The sequence below is a fragment of the Myotis brandtii genome, unplaced genomic scaffold (genome assembly GCF_000412655.1).
Source record: "Myotis brandtii unplaced genomic scaffold, ASM41265v1 scaffold394, whole genome shotgun sequence".
NCBI classification, from domain to species: domain Eukaryota; kingdom Metazoa; phylum Chordata; class Mammalia; order Chiroptera; family Vespertilionidae; genus Myotis; species Myotis brandtii.
Window position 1 is genome coordinate 179,170 of NW_005365111.1, and position 13,068 is coordinate 192,237.

The window sequence follows — 13,068 nt, forward strand, 5'->3', positions numbered from 1 at the left end:
CACTCCTGGTCTCTGTCCGCCTCTGGTCGATGTGGGGGGGGGGGGGGGGGTGTCCCTTTATTTCTGGGAATAGGGTTAGGACAGCCTATGGTTACACTCAAACTGAGTATTCTAGTAAAGATGAAATATTATGTTGCCCCCAAAATAACTAGGCATCTTTATAAAAGTCTGAAGCAGAACACCTGTACTAGCCTGGTTTATCAAATCAGGGATTAAAGCAGCAAGTACACTTTATTACTATCTACTGTAAAGCCGGAAAATTGTAAGCTAACATTTACTGCTAAAATAAACTTTGATTTTTTAAAGCAGAAAAGCCCATGCCATATGATAATGAAACTTATTCTGATGGCTTACATGACAGATATTCAATAATTAATGACAAAGTATTTAACTGAAAAATTCAGAAAATCTCTAAGTTACTTTCCAAATGATAATATTTAAAAGAAGGCATTAATTTTATAGTTGCTCTAATACATGTATCCCATGCTTTATATTTCAGACTAGAGGCCCAGTGCATGAATTCATGCATGGGTGGGGTCCCCCTGGGTGGCCTGCAGGGATCTGGCCAAAACCCACAATCCAATGCTGCCTGCAGCTCCTACCTGCCACTCCCGCTCATCCCGACCCCACTGTGCCTGCGGCGGGCTCGTGCCCCATCAGTCCCCACAGCAGCACTCGCCAGCCATGAGCCCTGCATCTGGCGCCTTCCCAAAGGGAGTAGCCTGAGGGATCGAGCTGATATTGGCTCTCTGACATCCCCCAAGGGGTCTTGGATTGTAAGAGGGTGCAGACCAGGCTGAGGGACCCCACTGATGCATGATCGGGACTGGGAGGGACCCCAAGAGAGTTTCAGGGCGTGTCTGGCCCATCTCGCTCAGTTCCCATCAACCAGACCTCAGCAGCAAGTGAACCTACCGGTCAGAGCATCTGACCCCTGCTGGTCAGTGCACATCATAACAACTGGTCAACCAATTGACTGTCTGTCCGCTGGTCGTCAGTGCATGTCATAGCAGCCTTAACATATCATTAGCATATTACGCTTTGATTGTTTGTTCAGTTCTGCTGTTCCATCTATTTGCATATTACCCTTTTAATGTCCTATCTAATAAAAGACAAAAAGGGTAATTAACCGTACCTCCGCTATGCTTCCCATTGGCTAATCAGGGCGATATGCAAATTAACTGCCAAGAAAGATGGCGGTTAATTTGCATATGTAGGCACAATGATGGGAGGCAAAAGGGGAAGGACGGAAGAACGGTGATCGGAAACCCAGGAGGCAGGCAAGAGCTGGTGGCAGGGCAAAGGCGGCCCCCAGGGCCACCTTTGCCCTGCCTCCCGGCTCTTGCCTGCAGCCTGGGTTTCCGATCACCATCACTGTCCTTCCCCTTTCGCCTCCCATCATTGTGCCTATGTATGCAAATTAACCGCCATCTTTGTTGGCGGTTAACCGCCATCTTTCTTGGCAGTTAATTTGCATATCGCCCTGATTAGCCAATGGGAAGCATAGCGGAGGTACGGTTAATTACCCTTTTTGTCTTTTATTAGATAGGACATTAAAAGGGTAATATGCAAATAGATGGAACAGCAGAACTGAACAAACAATCAAAGCGTAATATGCTAATGATATGTTAAGGCTGCTATGACATGCACTGACGACCAGCGGACAGACAGTCAATTGGTTGACCAGTTGTTATGATGTGCACTGACCAGCAGGGGTCAGATGCTCTGACCGGTAGGTTCACTTGCTGCTGAGGTCTGGTTGATGGGAACTGAGCGAGATGGGCCAGACACGCCCTGAAACTCTCTTGGGGTCCCTCCCAGTCCCGATCATGCATCAGTGGGGTCCCTCAGCCTGGTCTGCACCCTCTTACAATCCAAGACCCCTTGGGGGATGTCAGAGAGCCAATATCAGCTCGATCCCTCAGGCTACTCCCTTTGGGAAGGCGCCAGATGCAGGGCTCATGGCTGGCGAGTGCTGCTGTGGGGACTGATGGGGCACGAGCCCGCCGCAGGCACAGTGGGGTCGGGATGAGCGGGAGTGGCAGGTAGGAGCTGCAGGCAGCATTGGATTGTGGGTTTTGGCCAGATCCCTGCAGGCCACCCAGGGGGACCCCACCCATGCATGAATTCATGCACTGGGCCTCTAGTCTGAAATATAAAGCATGGGATACATGTATTAGAGCAACTATAAAATTAATGCCTTCTTTTAAATATTATCATTTGGAAAGTAACTTAGAGATTTTCTGAATTTTTCAGTTAAATACTTTGTCATTAATTATTGAATATCTGTCATGTAAGCCATCAGAATAAGTTTCATTATCATATGGCATGGGCTTTTCTGCTTTAAAAAATCAAAGTTTATTTTAGCAGTAAATGTTAGCTTACAATTTTCCGGCTTTACAGTAGATAGTAATAAAGTGTACTTGCTGCTTTAATCCCTGATTTGATAAACCAGGCTAGTACAGGTGTTCTGCTTCAGACTTTTATAAAGATGCCTAGTTATTTTGGGGGCAACATAATATTTCATCTTTACTAGAATACTCAGTTTGAGTGTAACCATAGGCTGTCCTAACCCTATTCCCAGAAATAAAGGGACATATAAATTAACTGCATATACTGTACAGCATACATATAAGGCACATTTAAGAGGAAATAACCATATTGAACAAAATAAATAATGATATGTTCTTCTTAATATGTTTTAGAAAAGTTAGGAAAAGCAGTTTAAAAGTTTGGTTAGTTTGTCAAAAGTTAGGTCATGCAATTGTGATATGAAGAGCCATGGGTTAATAATGGTAGAGTTAGTAGCATAAAAATTAAAATCTCATTCATTTTAAAGATATACAGGTTATATATATACTAGAGGCCCAGTGCACAAATTTGTGCACTGGTGGGGTCCGGCTGGCCCACCCCGATCAGGGCCGATCAGGAGAAAAAAAAAGCTGGCTGGCCCCGACCCTGGTCAAATTCCTGGCCGAACTCCCAGTCAAGGCAACAATTTGGATATTAGCTTTTTATTATATAGGTGTTGTTGTTTTTTAAATATATATAAGATTTAAAAAAATTTTAGGACCAAGTGAAAGGAAACTTTTCAACTTCATAAACAGTTTAGTTTAAAATAAAGTCTTGTTTATGCTACCTTTGTCTAGTCTAATTTACTGCGATTGTTGCACAGGAGTGGAATTAAATTGTAACAATGTAATGGTATTTTTATATTTATGGGCTCAAATGTATTCTTCCCCTTCAAATCCCAATTTCATAATCTTTTTGGATAACTACAAAAATTTGTTTTTGTAAACTGTATAACATACAAGGTTTGTTAAAGGAATAAATAAACATTTTTCACCTTTGAATGATTCAAAAATAAAAGGAAATAAAAGTTTGAATTTATTTATAATAGTTTGCATTTCATTTAATCTTAATTTTCCTTCAGGATTAAATGATCTTTAGCCTGCAAAGATTAATATTTAAAAGTTTGCATTCTTACTTGCATCTTAAAATTGATATTAGTAGCACCTTCATCAGCTACTATATAATACAGATATAATAGAATATAAAAGTATACGGCAAATGAACAATGAAATTTTCTCCTGCAATTACTAAAAAGACAATTACAATGAAGCCAATATTCATAGATAGATCTAAAATTGTTTCACTGCTTTCACAAGAATGAAATCCATCTTCTTTTGGTCATTGTCAATGTGTAAGAGCAGTTAATATGGTACACTGGCTTCACTATAATTAGAGACTTCATCACCTGAGGTAAATTTTCATTGGTAGTCCATCTCATCACATAACATTTATTGAGTATCTGATTTTGAGTCCCAAAGCCACTGTAATCAGAGATTATTATGGATCATATTTGGCATAGGTGAAAAATGAATGTAACTTCTCATGAACATTTAATAAGGCACTTTAAATGCATAACAGAGAAATGCTCTCTGATAATGAAGTTTTTTAAGCCCAGTAACTCTTGACTGTTCTTTGGATATAACTGAAAAACTATGTGCTTACTTGTAATTGTTATAGTAATGTGACTGTTTCATTAATGGCAATGATTAATGGTTGGATACCAATGAGCATGATTGCGTTTGCCTTCTCCAAAAGAAACTTGAGTGTTGTCATTAATTTTGAGATGGCTGGAAGCATTTACCATTCGAGATGGCATAGTGAAATTGTATCTATAAAAGCCAAAGGAAGGATGGAAAGAGCAATGAACTGTTTCCCTGGCAATGAGGTTTGGTGATGAAATGTTTCCAGGTGCCTGTAATCCATACAGTATTTGATTGGAAGAATTAGGTTCTGGTAAACACTGCCCATTGATCTCTGTAGATGAACTGTTTTTTGAATTGGCAACTTCCATCATGAGTGGGCTTAAAGACTGAGAACTGCTGCTGCTTGCTAGATTTTCAGCAGCAGTCAAGACAAGAGGCTGCCGTCGCCAACAATCAGTTGGACAAATTTTATAGCAAAGGGGAAAGTTGATACTGTGCAGGTACACCTCCGGACAGGCCATTCCAAGGGAACTTGTAGGTAAGTGAAATGTAGGCGGAGAACAAGGTGGAGAAAGCAAGGAGTTCAAAGGAGAGGGAGCCCCTCCACTAGAAGTCACTGGAGATGAGCCACTGCTTCCACCTGCAAATGACAATTCAGTCAATGAACTTGATGTCCCTACTGAATCACTAATCATGCCCATAGCTGTCCCTGCTTCATTCTTAGGTTAGGTTTTTTTTGCATTTTTTTAAACTTCTTTGAGAAAGAATATGTTTATTCCTCTGACGAAAGTTGGATTTGTATCTCTACTGCTACCACTATTACTCTTAACACTACTATTATGTATCATGTATCAGGCACTCACTATGCTCAAGAGCTGTGCTAGGCAATATTTATCCAATGAATTACAAAGAAGCCCAATTAAATATGACCAAGAGCCAATTATCCTATATAATAAAAGCCTAATATGCTAAGTGTCCGGTCGTCTGGTCGTCCATTCAACCAATCAAAGTGTAACATGCTAATGATATGCTAAGGCTGCTCAACCACTAGCTATGATGTGCACTGACCACCAGGGGGCAGACAGTTGACTGGTTGACCAGTTGCTATGACATGCACTGACTACCAGGGGGCAGATGCTCTGACAGGTAGATTAGCTTGCTGCTGGGGTCCAGCAGATCATGACTGAGCAAGATGGGCTGGACACGCCCTAGAGCCCTCCTGCAGTCCCTCCCTGGCTGGCCAACCTCCCGCATCCCTCCTTGGCCCTGATGGTGCACTGGTGGGGTCCTTAGGCCTGGCCTGAACCCTCTCACAATCTGGGATCCCTTGGGGGATGTCAGAGAGCCAGTTTTGGCCCTATTCTGCAGGCAAGGCCAAGGGACCCCACTGGTGCATGAATTTGTGCACCATGCCTCTAGTATCTTATAAATATAAAGTAGATTTTTTAAACTAAAAAAATTACTAAAGTTCCTTTTCCATTTTTTATCTTTATTGAATAAACATAACAAAGAACGTGAAAGACCTATATACTGAAAATTACAAAACATTATTATTATTATTTTGGGGGGGTATAAAATCCTTTATTAGGACCTAGAAAGATAAAAGGCATTTGCTAACAGTACCTTTCAGTCAGACAAATGGACTCCTACAGAGCACTGAAAAGCTTAAGGGCATTGTCATCTCAGCAAAAGCCAAAGATAGAGGAAGACTTATCCTTAAGAGATGAGTGGCTATGGCTATTTTCTAATTGTGTAGACACCCAATAAAATTCACAGTGAATCCATAAAGTTTCTAAAAGAATTACATCAGCAGAAATGCTACCAATTTGAAAATTATAAAACATTATTAAAAGAGACTGAAAAAGACACAACAAAATGGAAAAGTATCCTGTGTTCATGGATTGGAAGAATCAACATAGTTAAAATGGCCATATTATCCAAAGCAATATACAGATTTAATGTAATCCTCATCAAAATTCAAATGTAATTTTAATTGAATGTATTGGGATGAAATTAATACATACAGGTTTCAAGTGTACAACTCAACAAAACATCATCTGCACACTGCATCATGTGCCCTTTGCCCCAAGCAAAATCTCTTTTTGTTTTCATTACCCCACTTTTGTCCACATCCATCTATTCCCCACACCCTTTCCCTCTGGCCATCACCACACTATTGCCTATGTCTATATGTTATATGTATGTTTTTGTTTTTTTCTTAATCCCTTTACCTTCTTCACTCCAGTCCCCAAGCCCCCTCCTTCTTGACTAAATTAAACAAATTGGTTGTTTGGGATTCTATAGAAAGCAACCGTCTGATAAAAAAATCAGTGCACATGAAAGTAATCTTTACAAATTAAAACAGTACAATATATAGATGATGTATTATAGTCTTATGCACCTAAATCCTATAAAATTTTATTAACCAACTAGAGGCCTGGTACACGAGATTTGTGAGCTTGGAGGGGGGGTCCCTCGGCCTGGCCTGCACCTTCTCACAGTCTGGGACCCCTTGGGGGATGTCCCCCTCACAATCCATGGCTCTCATAGTCCAGAACCCCTAGCTCCTTACCACCCACCTGCAGCGGAGGCGGGGGAGGTTCCTGGCACCGCCACTGTGCTTGTCAGCTGTGGGCCTGGTTTCTGGCTGAGTGGCGCTCTCCCCTGTGGGAGAGCACTGACCACCTGCATCGAGTGTCTGCCCCCTGGTGGTCAGTGTGCGTCATAACAACTGGTCATTCTGCCATTTGGTAGATTTGCATATTAGGCTTTTATTATATACGATGTCAACCAATAAATTTAATAAAATAAATAAGTATATGTTTAAATGCATTAGATTTTTTTCATACATGAAAAAGAAGACTTCCATGGTACACTATATCAAGAGTTAAAGACAATTTTGCAGTTTAAAAAATATGAAGATGAAAATGAAAATGTTTAAATCAGTGTTGTCAGGTGACCTTTTATGGTTGCCTAGCATCTACTGAAATTAGGGATAATTATAAGGTCCAAAAACATCTAAACTCTTCATTTCTTTTTGTGTTTGAATTGAAAATATTTGTTATTGACTGAACGTAATCAAGTTTTTTTTTCTGTGTGTTACTGTTGTTTTTCTATTTTATGTATATTGGCTAATCTTTTATCAACAGGGTGGCAAATATATTTTATATCTAAACATTCAAAATTATTTTTATTTTTTTAAAATATATTTTATTGATTTTTTACAGAGAGGAAGGGAGAGGGATAGAGAGTTAGAAACATCAATGAGAGAGAAACATCTATCAGCTGCCTCCTGCACGCCCCCTACTGGGGGTGTGCCCGCAACCAAGGTACATGCCCTTGACCAGAATCGAACCTGGGACCCTTCAGTCCACAGGCCGACGCTCTATCCACTGAGCCAAACCGGTTAGGGCTCAAAATTATTTTTAAAAATTTGTACCCTTTTTCTTTGCAATTTGAGAGTATTCTGGACATCTTAAATAATTAAGAAAATGTGCTTTTCAAATTATCAGTTAATTATAATCTTTAGCTTTTTTCTTTATTTGTGCACTTTGTGTTGACTTGGATCTTTTAAAAACATGCTGCCTTGATGCTATTAAACTGATAATATAAAAATATTTTATGCACTCTTCCAGACCAAATTAATATAGTCAATCCAGTGAAATATTTTGCCAAATGATTAGACTTCATCTCTTCACATTTCAATTGGTTGTTATGGTACTGTGTAAAACTCAACCTAACTATAAAATTGATGATTTCTCAAGGTAATTGTAACCTTGAATTTATGTCCTAAAACAAAAAAACTTTAATGAAGTAAAGACAAGAGGGATAAAATAATTCGTTGTTGCTTGTAAGTAAGCTCTTTTATATATTGTTAAATATCAGAGTAAATGAAGGTATACATTCTTCCATGAGAAAGCCTGCATTGTCTAATTATGATTATTATTTAGTCATGTAATGTCCTACCTGAGAACAAATACATTACAAATATTTTAAATGCTTGTGGTAATTAAGCTAATTGAAATGGCTTAGTATTGTTTTTAACATTTATTTTTCCAACTACAACAATAGAAAAAGTGGAGCTAAGTATGATGAAACTTTTAATTTAATTAAAATTATTTTAATGGAAGTTATTTTAACATGTGATAAATGTTCCTCATAAAACACAAAGTATTTATTTCCATATCTAACATATTTGTAATTAAGTCCACAAATGCACCACAGGCAGATCCTAAAGAATACGAATAGTAAGATGCTGAAGAATTTAGGTGAGATCTGGAGATCTCAAGAAGACAGAAGTCAATAAATTCACCATTACCACGTCTCTGCTCTTTATCTTCATGCCAGCTTCTCTCCCTTTTTGCCTCTTACCTCTTCATCAAGATAAATATATACCCACTTTCTTATAAACACACATTTTCTAACATGTGTAGTATTTGGTATAAAAACTTTGTCTCTAGTTATTTAATTAACATTTAAAAATAAATATTAATAAAATGTTTCTTACTTTGTGTGTCTGAACCAAAAGTTTTAAAATCCAGAGTGAGAGAAGGCACCCATGGGTAGGTCTCTAAAAGCCCTTCCAATACACCCCTGGAAAAAGAGATTCAAACTTCAGCAAGTCCAGAATGTTTTTCCTGAAAATAATTATTTATGTAAACTTGTGAGTTATTTTGTTATGATTTTGAGGGGTGAATATCTGAAATATCATTCTTTTTATAGCTAGACTTGTAAATAAAATCCTGAGTAAATATTCCTTGAATAAAAAACTCACAAAGCTAGAATAAGCAATATCTTAAGAGTGGATTGGGGAGAAAGTGGGAGGAAGCAAGATTTTGGAGACAAAAAATCTAGGTCCATTTCCTACCATCTAGTAGCTACAAAATTGAAGGCCTCGGAGTCTCTGATCCACACTTTTCTTATCTGTAATTGTGAAAAGGGCTATGTAAGTATTAGATATGATTGTTATATTGCTTACTTGTTTCTTCCAGGATCTCTAAATCCCTTAGCAAAAGGATTCCTGTCTATTTTCAGTTTGGTAATCTATGAATTCAAAAGAGAAAGAGAAAGTCAGTGCACTAGTAATAACACTGTCTCCATTGCTATTAATGGTTACAAAACCATAAAACACGTTTTAACATGTACTTTGGCATGTTAAATACATGCAAGCATATTTCTAAGTCAACTTTAGAATGGTTATTTTCTTTTTCTCCAGGCACATTGTTTTGCTCCTTTCTTAATCACAAGATCCCACACAATTCACAATCAAACTTGCCTTGGTAAAAATGCAATAAGACTATGTTGTGTTTTTGTTTGTTTGTTTAAATCAAGGAAAATTCAATCCATATAGTGCAACTTTCTTCTATTCTGCAAGTCCCTCTGGGACCACCACTGCTTGGCAGGGATCTAGTTAGCTTTACCTGCTGGTTTTGATAAGCTGTTACCGTGGTGAACTCCGTTTCTTCAAAGGAGAATGTTTTAACTCCTTCGGTGGGCAGGGACTGAATCCAGGACAGGCTGGCTCTGCTGTCCTGCTCCATCACGTGCACACGGGGCTTATACTTGTGCATGGACTGCAGAATGATCTAGAGGAGAAATGATCAAATGTTGCCTAGAAACTGGCTTCCCCTCCCCAATACTGTCCTCCTCTCCTCAGCACCCCCAGTCTGCCTACACACAAAAGTAAAGCTAAACCAGAAAGGCCAGTCACACACAAGGATTTTTCTCTGCCATTTTGCTCCAGGCAGAGACGCTCAGGGCTAAGGGATTTCTGCACCAGGGCATCAGAGCCATCAGTGATTCCGTTTCTAGGGGCTTTTCCCTACTTCCAAATGTGGGTAACCATGTGATGTACCCAAGTGTCACTGGGATCTGACTTCCTGCCATAAATTCCTTGGGCTAATGGTAACCGATGGGCAACCACCTGACATTCCCCACCTCTTAATTTCTGGAGATTGCCTATTTCCTTGTGTGGCTGGCATAGGGCCAGACTTGGAAGGGGAGAGGAAGGAGTGTACCTAAGAAGCTCAAGATGGAGGTGACTTGAAAATGCCATCTATGCGGGTGGCTGGAAAGGAGACTTCCAACACATCATGCCACACCAAAGGGGCCCATCTACTAGAAGGCAATCAGAGCCCACAGCAATTGCCTGGTAGACTGAGGTTTCAGGGAGCTCTTTGAAACATTCCTTTCCACTCTCCCAGTACAGGTATCTAGGCTTAAACAAGTGTCATTTGATCATCACACTCCTTTAATTCACCATTCCCAACCTGCAGCACTCTCAGCCTCAGCCACCAAAGGCCATAGGAGCTACTTTCATTATAGGCCCTAAACTTGATCAGTTCTTAAAGACCACAATTAACTCACCTGGAAGAAACCTCCTTGGCATATCCACGAAGACCTCTTCGCTGATGCCTTAGCATCTCCCTCCCTTTCTCAGGACAAAGGATTGCACACATACCTGGTCTTTGTCGTCCATTTCATTGTTGGTAAGTTTCACGCGATCGAAGCTGATGATCTGCCTCATCCAGGCCTCTCCCGAGCAGGGCGAGTCCGGGTGAACATAGAGTCTGGGAGTGATGCAGGAGTGGTCAGTATTCCCAGCTACCATCCACTGAGAGCTGTGGTACACATACCTGCAAAAGGAGAGAGAAATGTAACTTTAGCTCCAGCCAGCCAAATCTAGGGGCATGAGAAGAAGGCAGCCAAGATCTGATCCAAACGGCCTCAGCCAAGGTTTGCCAGCTAATCCCAAAGGAAACTAGTAGAAGTTCAAACTTGATTTCCAAAGATCATTCGGGGACAGAAAGCAAACTGTAAATAAGCATATGTCAAAAACGCAATGCAGTGCCAGAACAAGTATAATGTCATGGGATTTCAGAGTCTGGTTTGTATTTCCTCTCAGAAATCACAACAGAAATTGATCTAACCCGTTTTATCTCACAGAGACGCCAGAAAAATCCTCATGCCTTGGGCCACAAGTGTCAGGGAAGAAACAGAGGAAGTGAGGAAGGTGTCTGTCCAGTTCACCGCCAGGAGTCATTGTGGAAGCACTTTTGCCAATAAGGCTTCATATCAGAATATCCCCATGAACTCTTCCCCATGCGGCCTCCGGGCTGATTTTCACAGTATTTCCAATTTCATCCCCTGGGTTGTGCACAGCATTTTCAAGACAGTCCAAATGCTAGAGGCTAACAGCTTGTTCCGTTATTCCCAGACATTTGCTCCTGCAGGCTCTTGAGCTGTGCTTTTCCCCTCACCTCCAAACCTAGCTGTCTCCTAGAAAGGCTAGACACCCACTTCAGTAGAAAGCTCACAGCTCTTAGCTCACAGCCAGAGTGCAGTGGCTCCTGCACAAACCCCATAGCTCCTGAGCCAAAGTGCTAGCAGGCCCACACTTCGGGCCTCTTGGTTTTGGATTAACTTGGACACTTTTAGATAGCACTAAGTAGAGTGCTTATAGCAAGAGGCAAGTTTTCTTGTACTCTCTGTGACCTGACCTCCGCCTCAGGAAAGAGGCCAAGAAAGAAAAGATGGACCTAAATACAGTAACTGCTAGACTAGCATTGGATGGCAAACCAGGGCATTACTCCAGGACCTTCTGCCAAAGTAGCACAACCTAGAGCCCAGTATGGATGCAGAATCTCAGGCATTTCTTCCCAAACTTCCATCAAACAGCCATCTGAGTCCACACCTTCGGCAGTTTGCACAGACAAGGCCAGAGCAATGGATAGACTAGAGGTTTGGGAAACACTGAAGCAGCAAATGGCACCTCTTTCTAGGAAGGAAAGGAAAAAAGGAGGAATGACCTTTTCTCAGTCTGAACCCTGGTTTGAATAAGACAATTTGGTTTGATCAAGAAAATTTGACTCTCAAAACCCACAGGAAAGCAATCCCACTTCCCTTACCTGTGGTAGAGTTTTAGAGTTTTCAAAATAGCACTCTCGGGTTCCAAAGACCAGACTCTCTATTCCCAGCCTGAGCCTGTAGTACTCGCCTTAGGGCCCAGTTACCTATAGCGTTTGGAATCCACAGGCACTACATCCATGATCACATAGTACTGCTTCCCTGGGTCCAGCCCTTTCACCTTGACCCGAACAGAGGGGAACATCCGCCTGTGGAAGAGAAATAGCAACTGACCTGGGTACTTTTAGAGACATTTCAAGTGTGACAGGGTTGGGGTCAAATGAGGAGTGAAGGAATTCACAATACCCTTCCCATTCTAAGACAGGTTTAGGGAATGACATTTGCTACAAGAACAAAGACTGTTAGTTGTATACTTGATTGAATAAGTTCAGGATTTCTGATTGGAGTAGAATATCCTTACCACAAGGCTTTGTCTACCCCACTCCCCACTACCACCATAAAAAAAGAAAAGCTATAAAAGAGAAAGTAAGAGAGAAATGCTATTCCCCTTTCTCAAGTTTTCAGTGGAACTTTTTTGTGAGGCAGATTTGAAAAAGACTGAAATTAGGAGGTTTGACACACACAAAGTTGCCAAGCTGCCCCTAAAATATAGCCCCACGGCCCCAGGTAAAGTGGGAATGCTCCACCTCTAACAGGTCTGGGCTAGGGATGATGATTTGGGAAGCTGCTAGATGGGATATTTTCCTCTGAAAACTATGAGGCTTTAACAGAGTACCATGACCATAAGCTTAAGATGTGGGGTTGGAATCTGGCACCTAGCTTGGCAGGTCTAATTTTTGTCACATATCACATAAGAAGAATGAGTTTTGGGAGTCACAATGTACCGAAAAGAAATACGGAGCCATTAACCTGGGCCAGGCACATCCTAATCTGGTCAATTGAGAAACAGTGGCTTTCTAATGCCTGTCGGGATGGGGACACGTGGGGTTGAGTGCTAGAGCATAAAGCTGGAGGCATCACATCTTATGAGAGCAGAACAATAAGGGACTACTGTGTGTGACCTTAAACAGCTTGGACAGAGCCGAACCTGCCGGCTTTGGTAATAATCATCTCAGTCCCAATGGCGTGGAATCTCTTCCACAGCTCAGATCCTTGAAGCTCCACTTGGATAGCATCTTTCTCTTCCAGAGTTTCACCTTTTTTGTGG

The 13,068-nt window shown here is 40.9% G+C and overlaps 1 protein-coding gene across 1 annotated transcript in view; it reads right to left on the reverse strand.

Moving 5' to 3' along the window:
- Nucleotides 1-4,045: 4,045 nt before the first annotated feature.
- Nucleotides 4,046-13,068, reverse strand: part of TBX22 (T-box 22) — a 9,975-nt gene continuing 952 nt past the window's right edge. Inside the window, exons 3-9 of the mRNA XM_005872863.1 lie at nt 12,949-13,057; nt 12,008-12,109; nt 10,456-10,630; nt 9,416-9,580; nt 8,974-9,038; nt 8,503-8,588; nt 4,046-4,635 (exon numbers count right to left, since the gene is read on the reverse strand). Coding sequence (XP_005872925.1) covers nt 4,046-4,635; nt 8,503-8,588; nt 8,974-9,038; nt 9,416-9,580; nt 10,456-10,630; nt 12,008-12,109; nt 12,949-13,057 — 1,292 coding nt within the window. The remainder of the gene's footprint in view (nt 4,636-8,502; nt 8,589-8,973; nt 9,039-9,415; nt 9,581-10,455; nt 10,631-12,007; nt 12,110-12,948; nt 13,058-13,068) is intronic.